Source organism: Xiphophorus maculatus, chromosome 11 (assembly GCF_002775205.1).
Source record: "Xiphophorus maculatus strain JP 163 A chromosome 11, X_maculatus-5.0-male, whole genome shotgun sequence".
Classification (NCBI taxonomy): Eukaryota; Metazoa; Chordata; class Actinopteri; order Cyprinodontiformes; family Poeciliidae; genus Xiphophorus; species Xiphophorus maculatus.
This window is the reverse complement of record NC_036453.1, coordinates 31,585,383-31,613,101: the sequence shown is the minus strand read 5'-3', so window position 1 is coordinate 31,613,101 and position 27,719 is coordinate 31,585,383. Positions and strand designations below refer to the sequence as shown.

Sequence of the window (27,719 nt, the reverse complement as noted above, 5' to 3'; positions counted from 1 at the left end):
TACATAATATACAAAGATAAAGAAATAAATAGTACAAAATGAGAAATAAATAGACATCAGAAGATGGTTGCAGCGCCTGGAGGTGTCGCAACAGAATTTATATTTTTAACAAAGTGGTGTCAAGAGCAGAAGTTCTTATGCCTTTGAATTTAGTGCCATGATTGCCATCGGGTAAAAACAGTTTTTTAGGCGATTTGTCCTGGTTTTTATTGCTCTGTATCTCTTGGCTGATGGCAGCAGCTGGAAGAGTCATTTAAAATGTCCAAAACTTTCTTGTGGAGCCTGGAAGTGTAAATCTGTTCCATAGTGGGGAGGGGGCAGCCTATGGTTCTCTCTGCTGCCCTAACAACCCTGTGGAGTAAAAATTCAAAATAAAAAATAAATGCGTATTAAATTTATATCTGAACTTCTGATGACAACCTCTTGGCAATACATCCAGACTTAAAAATATATTCATTTTACTTTGGACTTGAAATAAAATTAGGATAAATTTTATATCAAACAAACATTAGATGAAAGGCACAATACAAAAAATGGTGCAGGGTGTAGCATCAGTTTAAAAATGCCAATTCATATCCACACATTTTAACTTCTTCTCCACACTTGGATCTATACGTAATATTTTTAAAGCTTCTTAATATCTAAGAGTCTTTATGCCATTGTTGAAATTATTGCTTAGACTCACTCTATATTTGAGTCAATAATAATTTTGCTGTTAAAATTAGGAAGTTTAACTTTAATCACATTAAGTTGAACAGAAGATGCTTCAGTATTCTAGAAGTGCACTCATTAAAAAAGCATTTAAATTACAAAACAATTTATTTGATTAAATCTTTGTATTACAGTTTTCTACAGGGAGTTGTTTCAGAAATCCTCTCTATGTAGACGTTCACTGTCTCCTCCTGTCCACATGGAGGCAGCAGTGAGGTATTTGCTGAACTCCGCACTAAAACGAAATTCAAACCTCTGCCGAGATATTTTCCTTTTGTCCTCACATCAGGTCTTTTATCGTTTTCATTAATTTAAAAGCTTAATGGCATTCATTTTTTGTGTCAATTTAGCCACCGAAATAGTTTATCGTTGAATTAATCTTCTGAATTCAATCGGAGTCAACATAAGCAGCAGTGTTTTCGGTTACTGATGAGTACTGACCGTTTCAAAGTTCCGACAGACCGCAGGTTTAAATCTTCAGGGAGCAGGAGCAGCCAACATGGACACTCGAGACCCAGTAAAGTGTTGGCCGAAAGGAACCAGGCGGTGGTGGCGGTTGGAGCCTGGGTGGAAGTCGGACAGGATTTCCTGGAGCACCCGGCTGTAAGTTTGGCTTTAAAATCTGCCGCCACTAGTTAGCTTTAATTTAGTCGTTACCAAGGCGATGAACGGTAGTGCCAAGTGTCACGTTTGTTTTGATAGAGCCCTTACTTTTAATATAGTTTTTATCCAGGCCATTAGGAATTTTGTTAATTTAGCCCAAACGTCAAGTTTGACAATTTTATAAATTATTATAAAATTGAAAATATAAGTTTTATTGTTTGGCTTTTGTCTATGGGTTAATTTTGCTGGATATGTTTTACGTATAATTTAGGGACGCACCAATATTAAAAATTTTCAAAATGGTGACGTCCCATTACAATTTTTTAATGATATATATTTTTCTCTACGACTCCTTTGGGTGAAAACCCCCACCAGTATCAGAGGGGCCCATTGTAAAAATGAATATTGGTGGTTTACAAAGCCCCAGTTTTATTTATCGGACCCATGTGTTAAAAATCACTAATTCGGCTGATACATATGTTGGTGCCGATATATCGAACATTCTTGTTATAATTTGCTAGATTTTTGATGTGTAGTTTAATCCAATTTGAAAGAAAAAAAAATAGCTGGATTGGATTTAGCAGTTAAAAAAGCAAGTAAGCCCTACATAAAAGGCATTTGACTAATTGGTCATTAGCACTTTTGTTGAGCATTTTTATAATGCAGAAAGACAAAGCCTCATATATATATATATATATATATATATATATAAGTAATTGGTGTTATTTATCAAGCTGTAAATGGTTATAAGATGGTTTCCAAACAATTATTAGTGAATTTAATGTTATTCACCAGATGAAAACATTTGACAGCCTCCGATCTTCCAACAAGTAGGGATCCCAATAAAACAACCCAAGAGCTCCAATCAAAAGGTATTAAATAAAAATTGAAAAAGAAAGGCTTGTTTGGAGTGGTTTCCAGGAGGAAGCCAGTTTGCTCTATAACAGCTCTGGTAGCGTGATTTAAGTTAAGAAGAGCTACTAAAAATTCCTCCAGAATAATGTGAGACGAACACCGAAAATGGCTATTTATGGTTCTTTTTGCTACAATGATTCTACTATAAAATAGTTCAACTGTACTAATTCAACAAATCACTACATATGAATGGAAGCTAAACAGTTTGGTTTAGAGATTCAAGTTGAGATATTTTTAATAGCCGTATTCTAAAACATTTTAGCTTTGTTGGTACTGATTACATTTTTTGTAAATGGAGATTTTAGGGGTTGATAGTCTTGTTGTTTTCAGAGCTCTATGTTTTGTTTTAGACCCTTGCTTTGCTAACTGAGGAGCGACAGGCACAAAAGAAAAGGGAGGATGAAGACAACCTGAAGCGGTTTCAAGATGAAGTGCGACGACGAGTCGCACATCAAGCTCACGTGTGCAAGCGACAACAGCAACCTCACTCGCATCCCCTGGTAAAGTATTCCCACTTGACTGTGAACTCCTGGAAAAAAGCAGACAAGAGCAAAGGGCTGATTTGTTCAAAGTGTTGAAGGTCACAGAGTGTAAAAAGCTCAGAGGAGAACAAGAAGAAAGCAGAAAGCATTGCACCTATTATTGGCATTGCAGCCCTGATTCACTTTATATTGAACAATGTTACGTCAGCCCTTCAAGCCAGCATCATGTTTGCTAACTACATATTTCTGTTTTTTTTACTTTTCCAGGCTTTGTCTTGTTTAGCTTATGTCTTCATTTATTTTGTCTTTGTTTTTCAATGTTTTTGTCTTACATTCTTTCATTGTGTAATGTGGTGCTCTATAAATGAGAACAGATTGTTCAAATTCTATAAATCATTTTAACACAATTAACACACATTATGACATGAGGAACTCTCTGACTTCACCCTCACCTAAAGGCAGAAGTTATTCAAAATCTTGTACATTGTCTTGTACAAATGTCTGTTATATTACACACCAAATATCGCTTCAGAAGAGTATAAAGTGAAACACAAGGTTCAGAAAATTCACCCAATCTGAAAGGTTTACCACCTTCCCTGTAGGTTCAGGCTAAAAACAAATATTTTATCCCATCTCCACGGACTTTTTCTGTGGTCGGTTTTGTCCTAGATAATCTGATCGTTCCCTGGCAAAAGCATGTAAAAAGTGGGCCCCAGAAAATAATTCTGGTTCCCGGTAAAGTTTCCTGGTACCTAGGCCTGTCACGATAGCAAATTTTGCTCGACGATTAATTGTCTCAAAAATTATTGCGATAAACGATAATATTGTTTGAAGACCTTTTTACACTGATTTAATGGAAATGACGTAATAATGCATGCAATTTCCTGCCAAAGATAGATACACTTTATTTTCAAAAGAATATTTAACACTGGAACTGATAAACAAAATAAACAAAACAACCAAAAACAAAAATAAAATGGATTCTCAGTCTCCATTAACAAAAACCTCACTTGGAAAAAAAAACAACTAAACAACATAAAGCCAAAGTGGAAATAAATACTGCATTCAACCACAACAGTGCGGATTATGAAGTCTGTATATTATGTTGCCCTTCACTAATACTTAGATTTAAATAGAGAAGATGGGCACATCGACCACCTGATGCAATATTTCACATTACATGATTTTTTGCTCCTATTTTTCCCCTTACAATAATCTTAAAACGTTGGTCTTTCTAAGATTGTGTGGTGTGTTACGGTAGATCGTCGTTGCTGCTCCGATCCAAATCAGGGTTTTTCCCCGACTGGGAGCTTAACGCAGCCTGTTGAATGTGACAGGTAGCCAATCAGAAAGCGCGGATTCTCCTCTGTGTTTTCTGAGGGGAAATTACGTCGGGGAATCCCAAACAGCTGACACGGCGCAACCCGAAGTCCAGCGGACATTGGAGATGATATGTGGAAACAACATTAATGTTTATTCAACATGCAAAGAATATAGAAATGACAAGAGGAGGAGTTGGAGCGAAATTGCTACCGCAGTTGATAAACCCGGTAACTTTTCAGCTGTTCTTTGTTAACGTGACGTAAATAGGTTATAATGATTTTCATTCAGTCAGGACTTTACACTGACACTAGCAACATGCATTGCAGGTAGATTGTAGTAAAGCATTAATTAATGCCTGGTTTTAAATTTAGTTAACTGAACTTGTAGCCATTATTTTGTGCCCATTGTTGGACACCACACGGCAGGACCGAACCCGATCGAACCGTTATACCTAGGATTTCTGTCGGCTAATGTGTGGTCTGTCAGGTTTTGAAAATGGGCCGACAATCGGCCGACAGCTCTAAGATCGTGCAGGATAAGATAGTGTGCGCTGGACTTTACACTAAGTAAAATGAGGAAGGGGGGGGGGGGGGGTCCTCATTTTACTGGAGAGCACTGGAGTTGAGCCTTTTTTCATTCGTGTCATTAACAGAAAGAGAAAAAGGCCGGAAGAGCCGATAATTAAAATGACGTCGATAGTTTTAATTTATCGTACGATTAATTGATTTACAGTTTATCGCGACAGGCCTACTGGTACCCTTATGACATATTCAAACAACAAAAATCACTTTTAATTGCACTTAGGCCAGCTACACTCTTTACATCTCCTCTTGTCAGGTACAAACGTTTCAGAATGCCAGCACGTTACCTAGCCGCAACTTGCTGTTATTTTCACAGCCATTTTTCATATCTGAAACTATGGAAAAAAAAAAAGAGAGAACAAATTAGGTTTTTGCAACAGCTAAAACAGTGACATTTTTCTTATTAGAAGATGTAGCTTAATAATTAGCTCATCATTATGTTTTACACTGGTATGTTCTTAATAATACCAGTTTCTTAAAACACCTGTGTGGTTTGCAAGCTGCACCATGGCACACAAGACATTCATTTTCCTGAAAAGATCATGATGTGGTTTAGCTTTCTGTATTGACCGATCTTTTCATGGTAGACATGTGTGTCTTTGTCTAGGTAATACCTCACAGAGGACCTCCACATCATCAGATCCTGACCCAGCAGGTGTGCAAGGAAGAGGAGCATATCCACTCAGAACCTGCTACACAACAGAGCAGTTCTCCAGAGGTGAGGTGAAGGTTCCTCAGCATAAGAGAAGCAGAAAGCTCTGATGGATTTCTTGCTGACATTGGAGACACCCTTATTTTTATTTATTGCACCACACATTATAAATTCTACTGAAAACATCACTGAAATCACTGTTGCATAGTAAAATGTTAAAAAAAAAAACATTTAAATGATTTTTTAAGAATGTCTTCTAAATGAAATCTTTTGTTATTCAGCTAAAATAAAAGTTTATTGATAAGTTAATTTAATTATTCTTTGCCTTATCCCGGGCTGATGAAGCTATTTTCTCCCCGGTTTGGTTTCGGGTCTGAAAACAAAAGGCTCTGAATCTAGTATTAAGCAGTTGCTGCAGGATTCTGTATAAACATTGAGTTATTTATGGGTGCAAACTGTAATGTTGAAGTTTACCCACCAGGGAGCACTAATACATTTCTTTCAGCTGGTAAATAGTTAATGTTTTAATCTCAATCAAGTTTACAATTACTTTTTTTCTTTGTTAACATTTTTGTTGTGTTTTTGACCTCCAGAAGGATCAAACTATTTCCCTTTGTGTGACTTATCAGGTAATGTGGCCATGTGGAATATTATTTATTTCTACTGTTTTCCAGTTGAGTAAGCCGCTGAGGCAGGTCAGACTCAGACTGGCTGCCTGTCGGCTGACACAAGGGGAGGAAGTGCTGTCAAATCTTCCAGGAGGCAGATGGAGCATCTCTCCAACCAGACATGTGAGTGTCTGTGTCTAAACCTTTGTTCTGCTTTTTTTTAGCACACTTCCTATGGTCATATTTGCTTGTTTTTTTTCCTGGAAGTTGAAGGAATAACTAAAAACATTTGTCTCTCCACCCAGCAGACTGCTAATGCTTGTGTGTGGAGAACAGAGGAGGAACAAGAAACAAGAGATGTTCCTCTCTTTAGTAGTCAACATGAATGTCCCCTTGTTCAGCAGAAGGTAACTGAATTTCTCAACATGCAGAAGTGAAATCAAACATGTTATATTTTTTCAGACTTCAATTTTATACTTTTACTTTTATTAATTTGTCTAATATCTGTGAGTGTTAGACAATAAACATGAACTTAAATTTTAAAAGTATTCTTACATCTCAAACCTTTTCCTGTTTTCTCACATTATAACCACAACTTCAGTGTATTATATCTGGACCTTATGTTAAGAGAGCAACACAAAGCAATTTGTAATGTGAAGTAGAAGGAATCGGTGCCTAGTTTTACAAATAAAAGCAATAATCTAAAAATTGTGGGATGTGTTGAGCCTTGGCACAGAGACTGAAACCTTTTCCAATTAGCTTCTTATAGCAGTTGTGCTATGCTGTTTTGATTCTCAGATGATGGATTGAAGAGCTTTCTGTAGATATTCAAAGCTTGGAATATAGTTTTATAACCTAATTCAGTTATAAACCTCTGCTGCATTTCTTTGTCAACATGATGTGTGTTTAAGAATTCAAACCTCCACACACCTGCTGTATTTATAGGCGGTTAACATGCTATTCACATGTTAGCCACTAGTTAGCTGGCTCCAAATGGTTGGATTTTATTTAGGAATATTGCAGTAAGACAAGTGAAATACAAACAATATATCACTTTTTAATTACCAAATAAAAAGAAAAAACATTTATCCTTTTAATTCCACTCTACAATGGTGCTTCCTTATGACATAAAATGCTAATATATTAACTGTGAAGTTAATGTGGCAACATTGAAAAAACCACAGCAGGTATGAATAATTTTGCAAGATGCTGAGAACAGTTGAGAGTAGGGCTAAAAGGATTAATCGTGATGAACTGATTATTGAAATAACTATCAACTAATTTAGACATACACAGAGACATAGAGAGATTGTATTGTCATTCAAATGTACATTTAAAAATGTACATTTGTTGCAAGGCTCCAATAACAATAAATAAATAATAATAAAAGTATCAATATAAATATATACAATAAAAGTAAAAAATTTAAATAATATGTATAATAATTATAATAATGTATAAAAATAATGCGCAATAAGTACAATATGTAAATAAAAGTATGTGATTAGTTGTAAACTGGAGTATACAGATAGAAAAAAACATTTGCTGAAAGAACAACACAGTTTGAGCAGCAAATAAGCCACAAGTATAAAAAATATAAACATTTAGCATTTTCTGTACACATCCTACCCAGAACTCCTCGAGTTGCAGTTTTAGCTTACCCTAGTTCAAATTTTGACTGCCAAACCTCAGCAGAGCATAATTACAACTGTAAAACTATGGCAAGTTTCTTTTTATATCTGAGCTTACAAAACAGATTCATGTTTCACTTCCTCAAGTGTTCATCTGGACATGAAAAATACACAGGAAGTTAAAATTCAGCTATTCCTCAAACCTACTGTGATAAACAGAAGGAGGTGGCAGTCCATGCCCGTGCTTTGTTTTGAATTAGCTTTATCTACTGCAGGGAAAAGGTCTGGAAAGGAATTTTATTCAGGTGTTTTCCAGTAAGGAGAAATATTTATATGTAAAGAGTTTTTCTTCATACTGTTGTCTACATGAGGGACTTTTAGGGTTTTTATGAATGTTTTTATTATATTTTTTAAATGTTCTTTCTTTTTCATCTTCCACTTTAGGCCTGGAGTTTGTCATTTTAGACACAATTATCTGATTTAACTTTTTTTTTTGAGATGATGACATCCAGCCATCTGTCCAGTCAGCCATCTGTTTGTTTTTTATCCATGAACCATTCATCTTTTTTCTTTCTTTCTTTCTTTTGCACTGCATGCTGGGGGTTGGTAGAGGAGCGTGTGGTGAGTGGACTGAGAGATTGAGAATTTTCTAACTTTGTTTTCCCTATCTTTATTGGGGTTTTTTGGATATTGTTCTTTAAATATTGTGGTTATGGAGTTAGATTACGTGTTTTTTGGTTACATTTCTGTGTGTTATACCGGCATTTTGGCGCAAAATGCCGGTTTGAAGATCATACCCAATAGTCCTACTATGACGGTGGAGGAATGTAGTTTGGCGGTGGGAGAAGTTGTAGGTTGTAGCAGCATTAAATCTGCTGCTCAGATGAACAGCGCTATGGTCATTTTTGTTGACAGCGTAGAGAAGGCAAACAAAGTGATTGAAAAAGGCATTGTTGTGAACGATGTGTTTTTGTCCGTTTCCCCATTGAGTACTCCAGCTAAAAAAGTCACGATTGCGTACATACCGCCGTTTATCAGTGATGAATTGTTGGTGAGAGAGCTGTCACGACATGGGAAAATTGTTTCCGCGATTAGGAAAATGCCGTCGGGTTGTAAATCACCGCAGTTGAAGCACGTTGTTTCACACAGAAGACAGGTCCTCATGATCCTGAATAAAAAGAATGAAGAACTTAACTTAGTTCTTAATGTGCGAGTGGACGAGTTTGATTATGCCATTTATGAAAAATGTAAAAGTAGAGGATTTTTTTCCTGACAAGAAATTTTTTTTCATGCATGTGAGATCTCAGTTGAACAATAAAAGAAAAGGGGGATACAATGATAAAGAAGTTTACCGGTTAAATCGGAAAGCTTAAGCAAGAATTCAACAACAACGATGAGTTTGAAGTCTAAATGTCTGTTTTTTCTTTTAGTGTTTTTTCTCCCATCTTTGATAATGAGCCACTTCAGAGTTTCTACTTTAAATCTGAATGGAGCCAGAGATGCGAAGAAGAGAATCAGTGTGTTTGAATTGATGAATTTAAAACATATAAATGTGTTAATCAATCAATCACTCCAACTTGAAGACAGTTCTTCCCAGATTCCACCAACATGTCTCCTGCCACACCAGAGGAGACAAGACCCTGGACCATGTCTACTCCAATCTGGCTGGAGCTTACAATGCGACACCCCTCCCCAACATCGGACAATCAGACCAGCTCTCCCTGTTCCTCACACCTCGGTACTTACCACTCATCCAACGTGTGAAACCTACCGTGAGGACAGTAAAGGTGTGGCCACAGGGCTCAGACACTGTGCTCCAGGACCGGTTCAGGAATACAGATTGGACTATTTTCCACCATACAGACTTGGATCAGTACGCCTCATCTGTACTGAACCATATTTCCACCACCATAGAACGTGTCACCACCTACAAACGCATTACCATGTACCCCAACCAGAAACCCTGGATGAACCGAGACGTTCGTCTCCTGCTGAAGGCCCGCACCATCACCTTCAGGTCAGGGGATGCACAGACTTACAGTGCAGCCAGGGCTGAGCTGAAGAAGGGAATCAAGAAGGCCAAACATTACTACGTACAAAAGGAAGGTGGAGGATTATTTATCTAACTCCATCCCCCGATGTATGTGGCAAGGCCTTCAGATTCTCACAGACTACTGTACAAGAACCCCAATACCACCCCCGCTTCTACTGATGTCTCCTTCCTCAACGAACTTAACAACTTCTATGCTCGTTTTGAGAGAGGGAATACCACAACTGCAACCAAAGCAGCTACCACCCCAGGCCAACAGCCACTGACTTTCCTCCCCACTGACGTAGGAGCGGCTCTGAACAGGATTAAATTCCACAAGGCTGCGGGTCCTGATGGCATACCTGGACGTGTCCTCAGAACGTGCTCTGGGGAGCTGGCAGGAGTGCTGACAGACATCTTCAACCTGTCCCTGGCCCACGCTGTGGTACCGACCTGCTTCAAGTCCTACCTCCATTGTCCCAATCCCCAAGAATCCCAACCCAACTAGACTCAATGACTACTGCCTGGTAGCCCTTACCCCCATCATTACCAAGTGCTTGGAGCGGCTGGTCCTAGCACACCTCAGATCCTGTCTCCCCCCCTCACTAGACCCCCACCAATTTGCATACAGGCAGAACAGGAGCACAGAGGACGCAGTCTCTATAGCGCTGCACTCTGTCCTTTCTCACCTGGACAGTAAGAACACTTACGCCAGACTGCTGTTCTTAGATTTTAGTTCAGCATTCAACACTGTCATCCCATCACAACTCATTACCAAAATCACAGACCTCGGCATCAGTCCACTCATGTGTAACTGGTTGCTCGACTTCCTGACCAGTCGTCCTCAACATGTCCGGCTGGACAACCACTTCTCATCCACCATCATCATAAACACCGGAGTGCCACAAGGCTGTGTGATGAGTCTAGGGCTGTTGTAAACGAATATTTTAGTAATCGAGTAATCTATCGATTATTCTTACGATTAATCGAGTAATCGGATAAAAAAAATTTATAAAATAAACTATTGGCAAATCTGCAATAATACCAGTTAGTCCAGATCAGTCCAATATCTCCTTTTTGAGCATCCCTAACAGTTAAATGTTTGTAGTTTAGAAAGTTTACTTGTAACAGTAGTTTGCTTTAACCTGAAGAAAAGTTATACTAAGATATTAAATTATATTCAAATAATAAAGTGGCAGGCTCACAAATATGCTTATAAAAATGTCTATACTCCAGCTTTTAGTTTATGTATTTATCTTCAGTGAGTAATACACATACACGTAAAAGAACTAAGTAAACAACTCATTTAACTCTAACATTTTATTGATAATAACGCAATTTTGAGGATGCTTTAATTAAAAGCATTATTTTTAACCATCACAGAAAAATCTAAATGCAGTGAAATGTTTTTTTATGTATTGGAAAACAGAATGTAATCTATATGTTAGGAAAAAAATAAACTTACTCAAAATGTAAAGGTTTGAGTTTGTACAGAGTTCTGCAGCCTTAACTAGTCATGATAAAATGCAAAAATGTTGCTATTTTTATTAAAACGATGCTATTATTTATTCTTGATTGCTTAGGTATAAACAAATATAGAATTACTACAAAAAATATTAATCAAAAATTTCTAATTCATACATAACAGTAGCGAGAAGAAAAGACTGTAACTTTTCAGGATGGAAAGACACCAATAAATAAATGCTTTTCAGCTTATGCCTGTAATCTGTTGCTGCGTATTTTTATTAACAAACTTACATTAAGTCCTGCATAATTTCTCTCAGTTCCACCCTCACATACAATTTACACTACACCCGGTTAAGTAACCGCTATGTTTAGATGTAACGTTAGCAAAATAATGTGCCTCAATTTACATCTATAACATGGCAGATTATCACACAACGTAGTTAGCAAAGAGAACATAAACGTTACCTGTTGGCAACCGTGTACGAGTTGGATGCATATAGCGGGTGTTTTCTCTTCAGATGCTGCAACATTGATGTCGTGCTGTTGTGGTACGCCAATTCTGCTTTGCAGTGGATGCATTGCGCTGTGTTGTCCTTTCTGTTTAGCCTAAAATGTTCCCAAACTTTTGACATTTTTTGTCGCTTTCGGGGTTCTCCTTCTGAGCATTCTCCGGTTCCCTCCATAGCTACAAACTTAGCACATGTGCTCCAGGTGCTAACGGAAGTGGTAGCGTTGTGCAACACAAAAACCCTCCGGCTAGACCAGTGTGCTGCGTATTTAACAGCATTGCTTATTACAATACAATAAATTTAGCGAAGCTTCGAGGCAGATAAATTTCCTCGAGGATTTTTTGTAATCGAGTTACTCGAGTTACTCGATGAATCGTTTCAGCCCTAGATGAGTCCCTTCCTCTACTCCCTCTTCACCTACGACTGCAGACCTGTCCATGGCTCTAATGCCATCATCAAGTTTGTAGACGACACCACGGTGATCGGCCTCATCAGAGATAATGACGAGGCCGCTTACAGGGAGGAGGTAGACCGTCTGGCTGAGTGGTGCGACAAAAACAACCTGCAGCTGAACACCGAGAAGACCAAGGAGCTTATCGTGGACTTCAGGAGGAACACTGACCCACATCCACCCATCCACATTAAGGGGACAGTGGTGGAGCGTGTGGACACCTTTAAGTTCCTGGGAGTCCACATCTCCGAAGACCTGACTTGGACGACCAGCTGCTCCAAACTCATTAAGAAGGCGCATCAGCGCCTCTTCTTCATGAGGACCCTGAGGAAGAACCACCTGTCCTCAGAGATCCTCACGAACTTCTACCGCTGCACCATCGAGAGCATCTTCACCAACTGTATTACAGCTTGGTACGTGAACTGCTCTGTCTCCGACCGGCAGGCGCTGCAGAGGGTGGTGAAAACTGCCCAGTATATCGCCGAGGCACTGCTTCCTGTAGATGTTCTTGATGGCAGGGAGCGGTGTTTGAAAAGGGCCAGGAAATTCACAAAGGACTTCACTCACCCAGCACACACACTCTTTTCCCTCCTGCCCTCTGGGAGGCGTTACAGAAGCCTACGGACCAGAACCACCAGGCACCGGAAGAGCTTCTTTCCCACAGCTGCCACGCTTTTGAACGCCTCCTGACATAAAACATAAACTTTAAGGACTGTACTCCCCTATCCTCTCATACAACAATAACACATGGACTCACACACACACACATCACGGACTGTTTTCTTCACACACTCGTACAACCTATAAATTTTATCTGCCATTATTTATCTTGTATTATATTGTATACATATATAATCCATTCCCTAACATTCTTGTACATTCTGTATAATCTGTGCATACAGCTCCCATATTTATATTTATACACAATATCTACTGTATATCTCTTGCTATAACCCCTTACAGTCCATACATACATAGTCTTGTACATCTGTAAATAAATATTTATATCTCGTAGAGCACTTCTTGATAGATGCAAACTACATCTCGTTGCTTGTACTTGCGACAGTGCAATGCCAATAAAGTTGAAATCTATTCTGTTCTATTCTATTCTATTCTATTCTAATGGTACAGGAAACACACAGTGATTGTGTAAATGAAATAGGTTGGAGGAGGGAATGGGGAGGAGAAATTATTTTGAGTCATTTAAACCAGGCCAGTGGGGGAGTTGCAATTCTGTTTTCAAAAAATTTTCTACCTACCATCTTATCAGTTTGAAGAAGTAATCAAGGGTAGATTAATGGTGGTGAAAGCAAAATATGAGTGTTTTAATATTGTGTTTGTAAATATTTATGCTCCCAATACAAGAGTAGGGAGGATTCGTTTGTTACATGAACTTGAAGATGTTTTGTGTAAGTGTGACACGGATGATTTTCTTTTTTTGGGTGGAGATTTTAACTGTACAGAAAATGATCAATTGGATAGGAATCATTTTGAACCTCATCCAGCTTTGACAACGTTCTTAGAACATTTGATTGATTTATTTTCATTGGTTGATATTTGGAGAGAAATGCACACTCATAAAATACAATATACATGGGCTTGAAACACAGACCATTCTTTTTCTGCAGCTAGGTTGGATAGAATATATAGTTTTAGACATAATTTTGGAATTTTTCAAGACTGTAGTATCCATCCTGTAAGTTTTTCAGATCATGCTTTGGTTTCTTGTAGTGCGTTTATTGCCAATATCAGACATAAATCTGCTTATTGGCATTTCAACACTGCTTTATTATTGGATACCAATTTTAGGGAAACGTTTATTTCATTCTGGAGGATGCACAAAACTAGAAAAGAGGATTTTGCATCTTTAGGGCAGTGGTGGGATCGGGGGAAAATTGAAATTAAAGAACTTTGTCAACAGTACACTGTCAATGTTTCATCTAGTTTAACAAAATCTATTAGAGATCTGGAGATTGAAATAGTGGAGTTACAGGTTTCTGCACAATCCACAGGAGATCGAGGTCTTTTTGAGAACCTCAAGTCGAAAAAAGCTGCTTTAGCTGATTTGCTGGGCTCAAGAACACAGGGAGCGCTGGTTCGATGCCGATTTCAGAAAGTTGCTTTAATGGACGCGCCGATAAAGTTTTTCTTCTCTTTGGAAAAGAAGCAAGGATAGAGCAAGTTTATGCATGGTTTGAAATCAAATGCAGATGTTCTTTTGACTGCAGACAGTGACATCAGGCGGAGAGCAGCGGATTTCTATGCAGATCTATACAGCTCGGAATACAGCGAGGATGAAGACAGTTTCAACAACTTCTGCAGTGATCTTCCAAGAGTTTATGTTGATTTTGCCAAGGAGTTGGGAGAGCCCATAACTTTGGAGGAGATTCATGCTGCTTTGCAAATTATGGAAGGTGGGAAAGCACCTGGCATCGATGGACTTCCCAGTGAATTTTACAGAGCGTTCTGGTCTGACCTCTGCGTTGACCTCTTGGAGGTTTTTGAGAAGAGTTTTGTTGAAGGATTTCTACCTCAGAGCTGCAGGAGAGCAGTTCTCACATTGCTACCAAAGAAAGGTGATCTCCTGGAGATTAAGAACTGGCGACCTGTTTCTCTGTTGTGTACAGACTATAAACTGTTGTCAAAGGCGCTGGCAAACAGACTGAAAAAGGTGATGGAGCAGGTTGTTCATCAAACGCAAACTTACTGTGTCCCTGGCAGATCGATGTTTAATAATATTTCCCTTATTAGAGATATTTTGGACGTCTCCAGATCATTGGGATGCAACGCTGGTTTAGTTTCTTTATACCAGGAAAAGGCTTTTGACAGAGTCGAGCACCGGTACCTGTGGAGGGTGTTGGAAAGGTTTGATCTCGACTCTAGTTTTATTGCCAAGATTATGGTTCTATATGAGAACATTGAGAGTGTACTGAAAATTAATGGCTGTTTATGTAAACCTTTCAAAGTCACAAGAGGTGTTCAACAAGATTGTTCTTTGTCTGCAATGTTATATGCTCTGTCTATTGAACCACTGCTAAAGAAAATCAGGTCAAATATTGAGGGGCTGGTTTTTCCAAGTTGTAATGTGTCTTTTACTTTATCAGCGTATGCTGATGATGTCATTATTATTGTTAAAAATCAAGAAGTGAATAATTTAGGTAGAATTGTTGAGTTGTTTTGTAAATTGTCAGCTGCTCGTGTCAACTGGGCTAAAAGTGAGGCTCTGGCTATAGGAAGCCGGTTTAGTGGGCTTCCTCAACTTCCAGGAGGTTTAAAATGGAAAAGAGGGGGTTTGAAATATCTTGGGGTATATTTGGGAGATGAGGACACAGAAAAAAAGAACTGGGAGGGAGTGATGGAGAAAGTGGAGGGAAGGTTAGCGAAATGGAGATGGTTGCTACCGCAGATGTCTTATAGAGGGAGAGTGCTCATTATAAATAATTTAATTGCTTCTTTATTGTGGCACAAGTTAGCATGTTTGGTGCCACCTGTTGGATTACTAAATAGAATTCAATTTTGTATGATTAAGTTTTTTTGGGATGACAAACATTGGGTCTCCCAGGCTGTGCTTTTCTTACCTAAAGAGGAGGGTGGACAAGGATTGGTCCATCTAGAGAGCAGAACTGCTGCGTTTAGGTTACAGTTTATTCAGAAATATCTCATGGGGAGGGAGGAGGATATTTTGTGGAAGCCAATAAGTATTATTTTGAAAAGAGTAGGAGGTCTTGGTTTAGATGTTTCTTTGTTTTTGTTAAATTGTAAAATGTTATTGTTGTATGAAATGCCAATGTTTTATAAAAGTTTGTTTAGAGCATGGACGATTTTTGAGTGGAAAAGACTGGAACCAACTGTATCTTTGTTTTGGCTTCTAGAGGAACCTTTAATATTTGAAGCACGTCTGGCGTTAGAAGATAGAGTCGGATGGTCAAGAAGATTGCTGCAGAAAAAAGTTATAAAATTAAGACACATTGTGGAGACGGCTGGACCAGGACTTCAAAACACAGAGGCGACAGCTTCTTTGCTAGGATTGAAATTGATTCGAGTCATGAGGGCTATTTTAGATCTCTGGCTTGGAAAATTGACTTTGGATGAAAAGCAGATGCTGGTGGACTTTTTTAATGGAGAAGAACTCTCTGGTTCTACAGATCCGTTTCCAGAAATGGGACTGAACATTGATTTCTCAGAATTGACGGGCCATCTCTTGATCGCTCAAAAAGATTTTATTTTTTGTATGTTGATTGGAAATTGTTTGTATAAACTGGTTGTTCAAGGATTGAATAAGAAACAATTAAGTGGAAAAACTGATACTGTTTGGAGAGACAGGTTTAAAGTCGGGGATAATCAGAAACCAATATGGAGAGTTTTTTATAAGCCCCCTTTGAGTAAGAGAGTAAGCGACCTTCAGTGGAGGATTTTGCACGGTGCTATAAGTGTTAACAGTTTTATAGTTAAATTTAGAAAAGATTTAAATGAACTATGTCCTTTTTGTGAAGAAGTAGAAACTATTTTTCACATGTTTCTTGAGTGTAAAAGACTTTCACCATTGTTTTTCTTGTTAGAAGATGTTTTTAAAAAATGTGGTGTCTTATTGGTCTGAAGTAGCGTTTATATTCAGTGCAGGTTATACAAAAAAGGAATCTAGTAAGTGGAATTTGTTAAATTTTCTTATTGGACAGGCGAAATTTCAATTTATATTAGTAGAAGAAATAAACTAAATGGTGTTTTGGGGGAAAATGTCAACAGGATGTTTATTCTGATGGTAAAACATAGAGTAAAAGCAGAATTTATGTTCTTTTCATTGATGAATAACTTAATGGAATTTTTCTCTTTGTGGTGTTTTAATAATGTCATATGTTCTGTGGTTGATAGAAAGCTAGTTTTCAATTCAATGTTTGCATGAAAGAATGAACTAAATGCTGTCAAAATGTATTTTTATTGAAAAATAAATGTGGTGTTAAAAATAAAAAAAAATCTTTCTTTCTTTTTCTATCTCACTCTCCCTCTCTTTCTTTCTTTGATTCAATGTGACCATACCTTCTTGTTCAAGTTGTCTCTCTGGACACACAAGTGCCCAAGTCAATACTGTACATGTTTGCACTAAAAATAGTTTAAATTTAACAGAAATCTGAAACTTTCATTCTGAAAAAGTGAAGAGTTTTAAAAAGAGAAAACTAGTAGGAACTATATTAGAGACAGATTTGTATTTTTTATTGTTTGTGCTGTATTATTGTAGAAGTTACAAAATACAAATTCATGCCCCATTTTTTAGATTTGCATAAAATATTTACATTTTATGCCATTTTTATGTTCCACAATAATCTTAATAAAGTACACCCAAGATTGTTGTAAAATGACAAAATGTGGATGTGAATTCTTTTGCAGGTTGTTGTGTCCCTAATAACGCTTTCGTATGTTTAAGGTCAGCGGACACACCCTGTTGAATCCGAATAATTCACTCTTTGATCACGGTTCTAATACGAGCCTAGAAGTCCCAAAGTTTCTCTGGCCAATGACGGATGAAGAAAAAGTGAAAAAGCAGGTGGATACAGATCAGATTTTACTTGTTTTTCTCCTGTTTGGCTAAAATTTCGCAGCTGACTCTCTGTCTTTCTCTGTAGCGTCAGTCTCAGTTCCTGAAGCACCGCCGCCTGGTCATGAACACTGAACGGGAGCAGGTGAAGGAGAACCAACTGCTCAGGAAACACCTGAAGAGGACTGCAAGGTGACCAGACTACCACTGATCTTCCTGCATCACTTTCTGCTACAGTTTTCACCCAACAATATTGTTGATAGATCTCACTCTAAAAAGTGTTTTTGGGCTGTAGTTCATCTTATCGACTTATTTACATTAATCTCACTTAATCCTTTAGTTTAGTGATGACAATTTACTTTTTTGTGTTCAATTATCTTAAAAGTTGCAAAGCTTTAACTTAAAGGAATATTTTACTTTGATTTTACTTGAAACAATTGAGTTCAATGCCAGTTTTGTATCCTATATCTGACCAACTCAATTTACTAAGTTTATCCAACTCAATATATTACAATCATCCAACTCATTCATAAAGTTTATCCAACTCAATTTAGTAAGTTTTTATAACTTGATTCATAAGTATGTTTAACACAACAAATTTAAGTCACTCTTATTCAAATCATTTATTTTTTTCTAATAAATAATTCATAGATTTTTAGATAGTCTTTATTTTCATATGTGTCATACACCCTTTTACAATCGCCCAGCCCACATGGGCTTACAAGACACAATAAAAACATAAACAATAAAAACAAACAAGCGGATGGGCATAAATATTCTTTAAACAAAAAAATTCCATTTTCTGAAGTTTCAGGCCTTCGAAATAAACTGTCATAATTGAAACACAACTCAGTATAGATCTTATATTCCAGGACACAACAATATTTGACTCAGGTTATTTTATGTTTGTTTACCTTTGCTGTGGCGCATTACAGCCGCTGTAATTTCTGAACATTCAATAAACTACAAAATTGGACTAATTAACTCATTCTTTTGTGAGTATACGTTACACACAACAAACATCAAATAGGACAAATATGTTTCATGAAGTATTTAATAAACAAATGGCTCCTACCACAAGAATTATGTGAAATTAAATACATTTTCTAATTGTTTTTGGCATCTTGCTTAGAGCACAGAGTCTGAGAGGCTTTTCCTCTATCAAACATACTATTTATTTTCATATCTTATTTAATGGAAATATTGATGTTGATGAGATTTTCTCCAAAACGACAAGCTTTTTCAACCTGCACAGTTCCACTGTTGAAAATGAGGAGCTAGCATTCACAAAGGACATTGAAATAAAATCCTGTCCAACATCTGGCTAAAGGTAACACCTCTGGAACCTGTTGTTGGAGGAAAAATATTGCAACGTCATAAGATGTACTTTTAACTTAACTGTGCTCTTTGGTTCCTCCTATCAGTCTAAAATTTCTCATTTGAGGTCATCAAATCAAATTTCAGATCTATCATAACTGACTGACACCTGCTGGCCTCAGGTTTGCTTTTTACTCTGAGAAACAAGTAACCTCCTCCCAGTGTCAGAATTTCAATGAGGAAGTTACTGCATTAGGTTTTCTATCACTTTAATATTTCTGCTATAACTGATGTATATTTGCATGTAAAATAATTCAATAGAATTTCATTTACAGTTTTTATGTCTTCATGTCATGAGGTAGATCTCAGCTGGCTGATGAGAGAAAAAGAAGATCTTGGTCTCAAAATGTTTGGGCTACCCTGGTCTAAACCCACTCTGTTCCTCTGCTAACAAATTACAAGATCCTAAGTACCTAACTAACCTTTCATCTTGTTATGGATTATGTATTTTCCTCTATTTATTTTATCTGCTTACACACACACGCTGCAGCTTACATAACCATGTTTATGTGTGACTGTCGCCAGTCATACATAAACAGACTGAAACTACCATTTAGTGTGGGTACAGATTGCCAGAGAAGAATAAAAGCTAAACTCGCGCTACAATGTTTGCCTCACTTGGTTGCATCCATAAGGTGAACTAAGTGTGGCCCAGCGCTGGATGGTGAATGTAACTCTGTATCTGTTCCATTTGTATGACTGCCTTCGTATTTGACCGAACTCCTCCTAGGGATTTCGATTGATCGGCTTCAAACTTGGTCAGTCTGATCACAAGGCATGGCCAATTAAAAGTTATCAAAATGGTGAGTGTATGAGCATGCTGATGGGGGATTACCAGGGGTCAAAGTTCACCTACTCGCCATGAAACACGAAACTGTTATATATCCTGCACAGAAACACACAGAGATACCAAACTTTCAGTGATTGATCGCCATCGGATGTCCTACAATATCCAATGGTCAAATGATGACATCAGTTAGGCCACGCCCCCTGACAACAGGAAGTCTCATATTTTACTGTGAACGGTCGATAGCCATCCATCCATCCATCCATTTTCTGTTCACCCTTTGTCCCTAATGGGGTCGGGAGGGTTGCTGGTGCCTATCTCCAGCTACGTTCCAGGCGGGAGGCGGGGTACACCCTGGACAGGTCGCCAGTCTGTCGCAGGGCAACACAAAGACATGCAGGACAAACAACCATTCACACACACACACCCCTAGGGAGAATTTAGATAGACCAATTAACCTAACAGTCATGTTTTTGGACTGTGGGAGGAAGCCGGAGTACCCGGAGAGAACCCACGCATGCACAGGGAGAACATGCAAACTCCATGCAGAAAGACCCCGGCCGGGAATCAAACCCAGGACCTTCTTGCTGCAAGGCAACAGTGCTACCAACTGCGCCACTGTACAGCCCGAACGGTCGATAGCTTCTGCACCAAACTTTGCATGAGTGATCCTGGTGGGATGCCTGACCATCCTATATCATCATATTATGATGTCATCTAAGCCCCGCCCCCTCAGAACAGGAAGTGTCATATTTTACTGTGAATGGTCGATAGCTTCTGCAGTGGCGAGCAGGCTGCGGCTCTGGAAACTGTGCGAGAGCTTCTGCGGTGGCTGGAACCCCCACGGTGGCCAATAGGCCGGAGCGGCGCTGAGCTGCGAGGGCTGCACGAGGCTGCTCGCAGCTGAAATTTCTTTTTATAGTGCTTCACAGAAGGGAAAAAGAATTCTTGGTCAGATTTTTTATTTTGTCATTTAAGGATCAAAGCAGAGAAAGAAAAGCTTCGTCAGGACGAGGAGATGAAATTAGAGAGAGCTCGGACGCTTGTAGAGGCCAGGCAGAGGCTGGAGGAGCGAGAACGGCAGGTTCTGGAGCAGCTAGCACTGGAGGAGGAGGAAGAGAAGGAGAGAGCTCTGCAGCTGCTGAGGAGGAAAAGGGAGGAGAAGGAGAAGAACAATGACAAGTGGAAAGACTCTGCGAGGTAATCTAACTGATGTATGACCTACTGACTCATTCTGACTCTGATGAAGTTGTAGAAATATGTCAATCTGTGTAGCAGTGAGCATACTGTAGCTCAATTACTCAGAGATTAGTCAATTATCATTCTCGACTCTCTTAAACTCCCAGAGCCAAGCAAAGATCTCAAGAAAAATTGAGTTCTAGTTAAAATATAAAGGAGGTCCCTGATGTTATGGACTGATTTTATTAGGAATGTTTCATATATGAACCTTTTGCTATAATGCTTATAAAATAAGTTAAGTTTACAAAAAAATGTGTACTTATAAGAACACAATCTTTAATTTAGTAATTTATATATGTGTGTGTGTATAGCATTTAAGATGAAAACACCTTTGTCTGTAAATATGTTTTATCCAAAATTCCTCTGGTGGCATAGTTTTAGCTTTACTTGGTTCAAATTCATTGAAGGATTTCCTTAGCACTGCATTTTAGGCAATACAAGTATTTTTTTTTATTTGAAAAAGTAATTAAATGCATGGTTTCCCCCAGAAAACTTGCTAAGCCCAGTGGTCAGGGCGCCGAGGCTGTCTACTGTGTTTTTGTATTAAAAGATGTTAAGTAGACAGGAATAGTAAATATTACTGTGTAATTTTATGCTACGGGAAAACATCGCCAGTGAAATGCTATTTAAACCCACAACTAGTCTTAAAACAACAAATCAAAAAATATAATTAAAATGAATATCAATTATTTATACATTTGTTAAGTCAGAGGCTCCATCGCCTGATGGAGCCTCTGACTTAACAAATGTATAAATAATACATTTGTTAAGTCAGTTTCAGGGGCCCCATAAATGCTAATATTTTTACACAGACCACAGATATATAAATGTAACGTTTATTTATTGAGATTATCAATGCTGATAAATTTGATTTAATGGTTTCAGAATACATAAATTAAAATATTTTAAATTGTTTAACATTTAAATGCAAGATTTTAAGAAGCTGGCAAGTTTACTTTGGAAAAGTTCAAAGAACAATATTCATAGTTAGATTGTTTTGTTACCATAGCTGCAGTCTGATGCTATGAATTTAATCTTTGAGTTTTAGGTCTGTTTGTTCACAAATACATTTTAGTAAACTGCAATTATAATTTATTGCTTTTTAGGTTTTCCAATTAAACTACAGTAGTCCCAGATTTCACTAAATCTAACACAGAAACTGTTAGAGGTGCTGATGTTTTTAGCAGCAAAAGGGACCCCTAAGTCAAATTCTGTTCAAGGCCTCATACTGCCTTGGACGGCCCTGCATGATGAGTTAAATCCATTGCACTGTGCAGCGATGCATAGCAAACGAGAGATTTAATTCAATGCTGCTAATGTGGCTTTAGTAGCTCTTCTATTTTGTGTCTGTTGAGTTTTTATTAAGGGCCACAGAAACTACCTTGGTTGCTCAAGTTTGTGGGACGAGTTTGTCAGATCTCTGCGAGCATTAACTCTGGCTGACTAAGTGAACAAAGCATTTGATATGGTTTGATGCATCGTGTAACTGAAAAAATAATATTAAAATAAAATAATAATATAAAAGCAGCGTGAAGCGTGACTACGAGGAAAGCGTGAAAACTGCTCACAGGGCTGCTCCTGCATGATGAGTGGTTAGTGGTGATTCGTTAACCACTAACGCACCGGCCAACCGGGACCATACATAAACTTAACAGGGAAGACAGAGCCATACGCTGGGCAGCATGTTAAGATGTAAACCCCCCACATAATTCTTTGTTCACAAAGATAAATCTTCTCACCACTCTGAAAGGGCGACTACAAGTTATTCCTGTGGTTCACATAGAGTTGCGCAACCAGAGCTAACACGGTGGGTTTTAAACTCTTACTTTGAGTTCGTCAAAGAAAAATAATTCCACGCAGGGGGTTTATGCAAATATCCATACAGGTCAGCTTGTGTCCAGTTTGTGTGAAAGAAGGCATGTGATCCGCACTGAGGTATACTTAAGAGATCAAGCAGTGAGGCAACAAGCAGAGGCGTCAGCTGTGAGATTGGTCCACTCTCCCAGCTTTAAATGCATAAACTATAAACTTATCTTTTAGGAATAAATTTGCTCCGCCAGTGAAACTCTCTGAGCAACAGAGACGCTTTCAATCTGGAATAAATTATAAAATTAAAAAAAAATTTAATTATTATTTTTTTGATGATTAATTTTTCTAATAACAAAATCAAGCAACACCCAGGCCTGGATCACCTGATTTAAATTCTGTAAGAAAAAAATAATCATCTATTAAGCACCTTTTTCTATCCAATTAATCTGGGTTAATCCAAAAATCATCAACATATCAGCCCTATACTATGTTGATAAGTCAATCAGAAAGGGTTGTTGATGCGTCCTTTGCTACAAATGATCAAGCGTTCACTAAAAAGATGCTGTTATTTCATTTAGGCAATAAAATGTCTATTTTCTTATTTATAAAAGGAATTGAATCATTTGTTTATTTACATCTTTTTATGTATTTCTTTCTTCTTTTTTTTTCTCCATTTTTTTCTCCGAAGAGTTTTTGCGGCGCTAGTGGCTTGTATTTTTGCGACAGTAGGCAGACAGGAAGGAGGGTGAGGAGAGGAGAAGACAGGAAGACATGCGGCAAAGGTCGTCGGGACCGGGAGTCGAAGACTAAGGCCTCCAAACGTGGGGCGTGCTAACCCCCTGCGCCACCACAGCACGCCCCCTTTTTATGTATTTCTAATGTATAAAAATACATAATAAAAAGTTGCCTTTTTTTTATACAAATAATTGATTAATTGATAGAACAATCAATTAATTAATAACTAAAATAACTGTTAGTTGCAGCCATACAATCCTTTTTTTCAGATGCTTCAACATGAATGTTTAATCTTCATCCGTTTTAATGTGCAAACAGCCAAATTGCTGCTTGCAGTTAACAGAAAGCAGCCTGTAAGCATTTCTGAGCTGAATAATAACCTGTACGTGACTCTCTGCAGGTTTGTCGAGGCTCTGAGAGCTCAGATGAAGGAGCGTTTGTCTCAGATGAAGCTGGAGCTTCCTACTCTCTGCTGCTGTGCCTCCTCTTTTTGGGATTCCCACCCCGACACTTGCGCCAACAACTGCATCTTCCACAACAACCCCAGAGGTACTAACAGCACCCTTTATACCTATGCACACATATGGCCTGTGAACTGCTGTCTGAAATGCTTCTCTCCTCCACAGCGTATGCTAAAGCTCTGCAGTTAGCACTGGTGAATTTGGACTTACATTAATGGAAACTGCATTTTCTGAAGGAACTGGCATCCCGCTCTCATTTTTTGTCAGATATTTATTTAGACTTTAAGTGGTTGCATCATTAGAAGACATGCTGTAGTACTTTTCACACATATTTTCTTTAGGGTGAATTTGGCTGCTTGTATTTTATGTCACCAAATTACCTGGCCAGTTTAACATTCCCAGTGATTTTAATAGCACCCTGATTGGATTAATTATTATCCCCATTACTCTTTGTTAAGGTTCTAATCCAGCTCAAACGCAACTTTCTAACAATTTAAGCAATACTTTTCTGGATTAGGTATAATAAATATTTTTCTCTGTTTGCATTTTGTTAACATTTTTTCTTACTGTATTTATTGCAAACTATGAATTCTGTGTATATGTGAACATTGCACATGTAATTATTGACATAGTTTTACAATGTCACCAATCAGGAAATAAGTATCTGTTAACTTGAATTTCACTCATTGTTGTCGGGTGGATTTTGCAAGAATTGACTTTCTGCTCTGCTGTTTTTTTAAAGAAGTATTAAAAAATAAAATCTCACGTTTCCCTCACTATCTATTAGTTTCTATGAGATTTCAGAATCGATACCACTCTGCCAGACAGGATTGTCCTGATATAGTCAGATTATATAGATATAGTCAGTTATAGTGTTTTTTTAAGGCTTTATATAGTGCCTTACAAATGGCTTTTTTCAGATCCTAAACATAAGTGTTTATTAAAGTTATAATGAAAAATATAATTGATATTTTATGCTTATTTCTTTACCTCACTGTTTATAGCACCGTCTATTTCTCCATATTTCTTTTATTATTATTATTATTATCGTTAGAGGCTAATTTCTTCACTGACAATATATTTCATATTTGGCACCAACAAATACTCAATACACTGCCACAAAAATTTTAAACATTTTAGTAGAACAAACAACATTTGTACTTGGGTAAATATTGCTGTTTCACATCAACATGAATTGTAATTGAAGCACTTTTTGAAATAAATGAACAGCTTCTGATTTAATCAGCAACAATAATTTGAAGTTTTGATGCATTAACTTGTGCACTGAATAAGCAGATGATAAAAAAATTTGGACTAAAACTCAATTTTAGCAAAGCCCTTCAAATGCAACAGTAAGAAATATCCATCCAGGTTATGAAAGCTACTGGCTTTTTCAGTGTTTTACTATTTTATTTTAATAATTTGAATGTAGTTTTGAATCATTTCAAATATGTCATCCACAGTTTTAGTTCCAAAAATCTCCAACAAAACTGGTTGGACGAGACAGGATCCAGGTGAAAACTTGAGAGTGATGTGTTATTAATATAATGAAACATGTTTTTCCTCTTCAATCTCAAAGTAATTACACCGTGCCAATACACACCAAATTAATCTGGCAGAATCTTACTGAGGACAAACAGCGGTTCAGTTCAAAATGTTTTACATATCTGTCCATTCCTGATGCCTATCTCCAGGGGTCTACGGGTGAGAGGCGGGGTCACCCTGGACAGGTCGCCAGTCCATCGCAGGACAACACAGAGTCAGACACGGCAAACAGCCATGTATGCACACACTCACACCTAAGAAGAACTTAGAGAGACCCATCAACCTAATAGTCATGCTTTTGGGCTGTGGGAGGAAGCCGGAGTACCTGGAGAGAACCCACCACGCACAGGGAGAACATGCAAACTCCATGCAGAAAGACCATTACCCTGGAATCTGCTGTAATTCAACAGTGCTACCAACTGCGCCACTGTGCAGCCCTGGTTTACATGTAGTTTAATTTATCCCAATTAAAATCTCATTATTTCTTGTAATAAATGGTCCAAATTGGATTGCAGAAGAATTAAAGTACCATGCTGTGGATCTGAGCATCAGACTGAGGAAGAAACTTGGCAGAAAATGTTTGCCTTTGCTCCCAACTAAGTACGGCAAGTCATTTACCACATAATGGCCAATTGAAACTGTCATTTCCTCAGTTCAGTTCTTGTCAAAACTAACTATTTTGCTCTCAGGAAATGGTTCTTACTATCCAATCATATCTTTTCTCATTCATACAATTTTGCTTTCAAAATAGTAACTATAGCCTAATTTAACTTTTTTATTTATTACAATTCTGTATTGCTCAAACCAAAAGAGCAATGAGTTTATGGTAAGGGAGAGATATAACCATTTTTCTTTGCTGCAACCATGAATAGATTGTGTAAAATTGTTTCATATAATCATTTATTAATTAAAGTGCATAAGAATTGTGAAAGGAAAGTGGGCAGATTAAAAAGAAATTATGCAAAGGTAACAGCTTGAATGACCACTTTTTACAACCAAGGTGTGAGGAACGTTGATACAGATTCCTGAGTAACTTCTTTTGTTTCTTGAAGACTTATCTCTCTAACAAAATCCTTATTCACTTCTGATCATGCTTACAAGTTTTAAATAACAGTACGGTAATCCAAATGTGAGGACCATTAAGGTGACGAGTCACTGACTTAAACCCTCCATCCTGCTGGTTTGGGTCATTTTTACAGAATGGGGGTTAGTGAAAGTTAGTGAAGTTAGTGAAGTTAGTGAAAGCCTACATTGAACCTTGAATCAGATGACTACACCGGGTGGCATTTGTTTTAGCTAAGAACCAAAGAACTGTAGCTGCAATTTACACCATCTCTACCCTTGAGGTAATACCAGATTGCAGTATCAATTTCAGTTGCAACATTTAGTTGCAATTTGGCTTGAACAACTGGAACTCATAGATCCATCATTTCTTGCATTACTGATTCAGGCTGCTTTTGGTGAAATGGTGTGGAGAATACCTTTTAGTTCACTTTGTGCTACTTTAGCATCTCTTGAAAGCTACAGAATATTTTTGCAGATCTTTTTCACTTCCTTTTGAGCTCAGTTTACCCATCTTCTGATTGCAGGATAATGCACCAACATGCAAAGCATCTCAAGATACTTTCTTTATCAAGTCTAATCTCCAATTTAGTAGCTGTGGCCATCTGCAAATCTACTACTAACACATCCATAACCACCAAAATCTCTAAAAATGTTTGACACCTTGAGTGTGTGCCAAGAGGAACTAAGACAGAATGGTGGACCACCAACAAACCTCAGCTCTTGAGCTGCTACTACTAAGAACATTTAACCTTTTTTTAGCTTTTCCTTTCACAAGAATGATATATTTACTATTGCACACACATCCACTACTGGTGTTTTCCTTCAAAGTATTATAAAACATTTGCAGTTATGTTTTTAATTGATGGAAATTGTGGGTACTATATCAAAATCTTAATGTAAAATGTTATAGACAATATATAATCCATCTTTTACTAATCATGCTTTCTTCTTTCTTTCTTTTAGTACTAAATGGGACTATTTTCTGTGATTTTTACTAAAACAGACCAGGGTGAACCCAAATCTAATTGATTCCAATAAGGAGTGACCAAATTCTGTTCTTGCTGGAAAAAAACCCAAAAACAATCTGTCAATGTTTTCCATTTGTCAACTGTATGATTGTTTGAATAAAGCAAATTTACAAAACCCTTGTCATGTTTTGGATCTACAATGATAGATCCATTTCTTTTTGATGACTATGTTTAATATTGG

General features: G+C 37.7%; 1 protein-coding gene across 3 annotated transcripts; it reads left to right on the top strand.

The window, feature by feature from the left end:
- The first annotated feature begins 365 nt into the window (after positions 1-365).
- Positions 366-27,599, top strand: ccdc15 (coiled-coil domain containing 15). 3 transcript variants are annotated; one of them, XM_023342260.1, is made up of 10 exons: positions 366-1,314; positions 2,580-2,729; positions 5,223-5,333; positions 5,942-6,058; positions 6,181-6,282; positions 17,382-17,501; positions 17,581-17,684; positions 20,635-20,856; positions 23,840-23,988; positions 25,595-27,599. In XM_023342260.1, the coding sequence occupies exons 1-10, from the start codon at positions 1,141-1,143 to the stop codon at positions 25,606-25,608; spliced, it is 1,263 nt and encodes a 420-aa protein (XP_023198028.1). In that variant the 5' UTR covers positions 366-1,140; the 3' UTR covers positions 25,609-27,599. The 3 variants fall into 3 exon arrangements, with proteins under 3 accessions (XP_023198028.1, XP_023198027.1, XP_023198026.1); XM_023342259.1 differs by lacking the exon at positions 25,595-27,599 and adding an exon at positions 24,066-24,814 and having other exon boundaries at positions 6,184-6,282; XM_023342258.1 differs by lacking the exon at positions 25,595-27,599 and adding an exon at positions 24,066-24,814.
- The last annotated feature ends 120 nt before the right edge of the window (positions 27,600-27,719 follow it).

Excerpts from the sequence above, each read along its gene's own strand:
- ccdc15 (XM_023342258.1), top strand. The coding sequence starts at position 1,141 with ATGAGTACTGACCGTTTCAAAGTTCCGACAGACCGCAGGTTTAAATCT. Across the intron at positions 6,283-17,381 it reads GTCCCCTTGTTCAGCAGAAG|GTCAGCGGACACACCCTGTT; the intron begins GTAACTGAATTT and ends CGTATGTTTAAG. Across the intron at positions 17,685-20,634 it reads CACCTGAAGAGGACTGCAAG|GATCAAAGCAGAGAAAGAAA; the intron begins GTGACCAGACTA and ends TTGTCATTTAAG.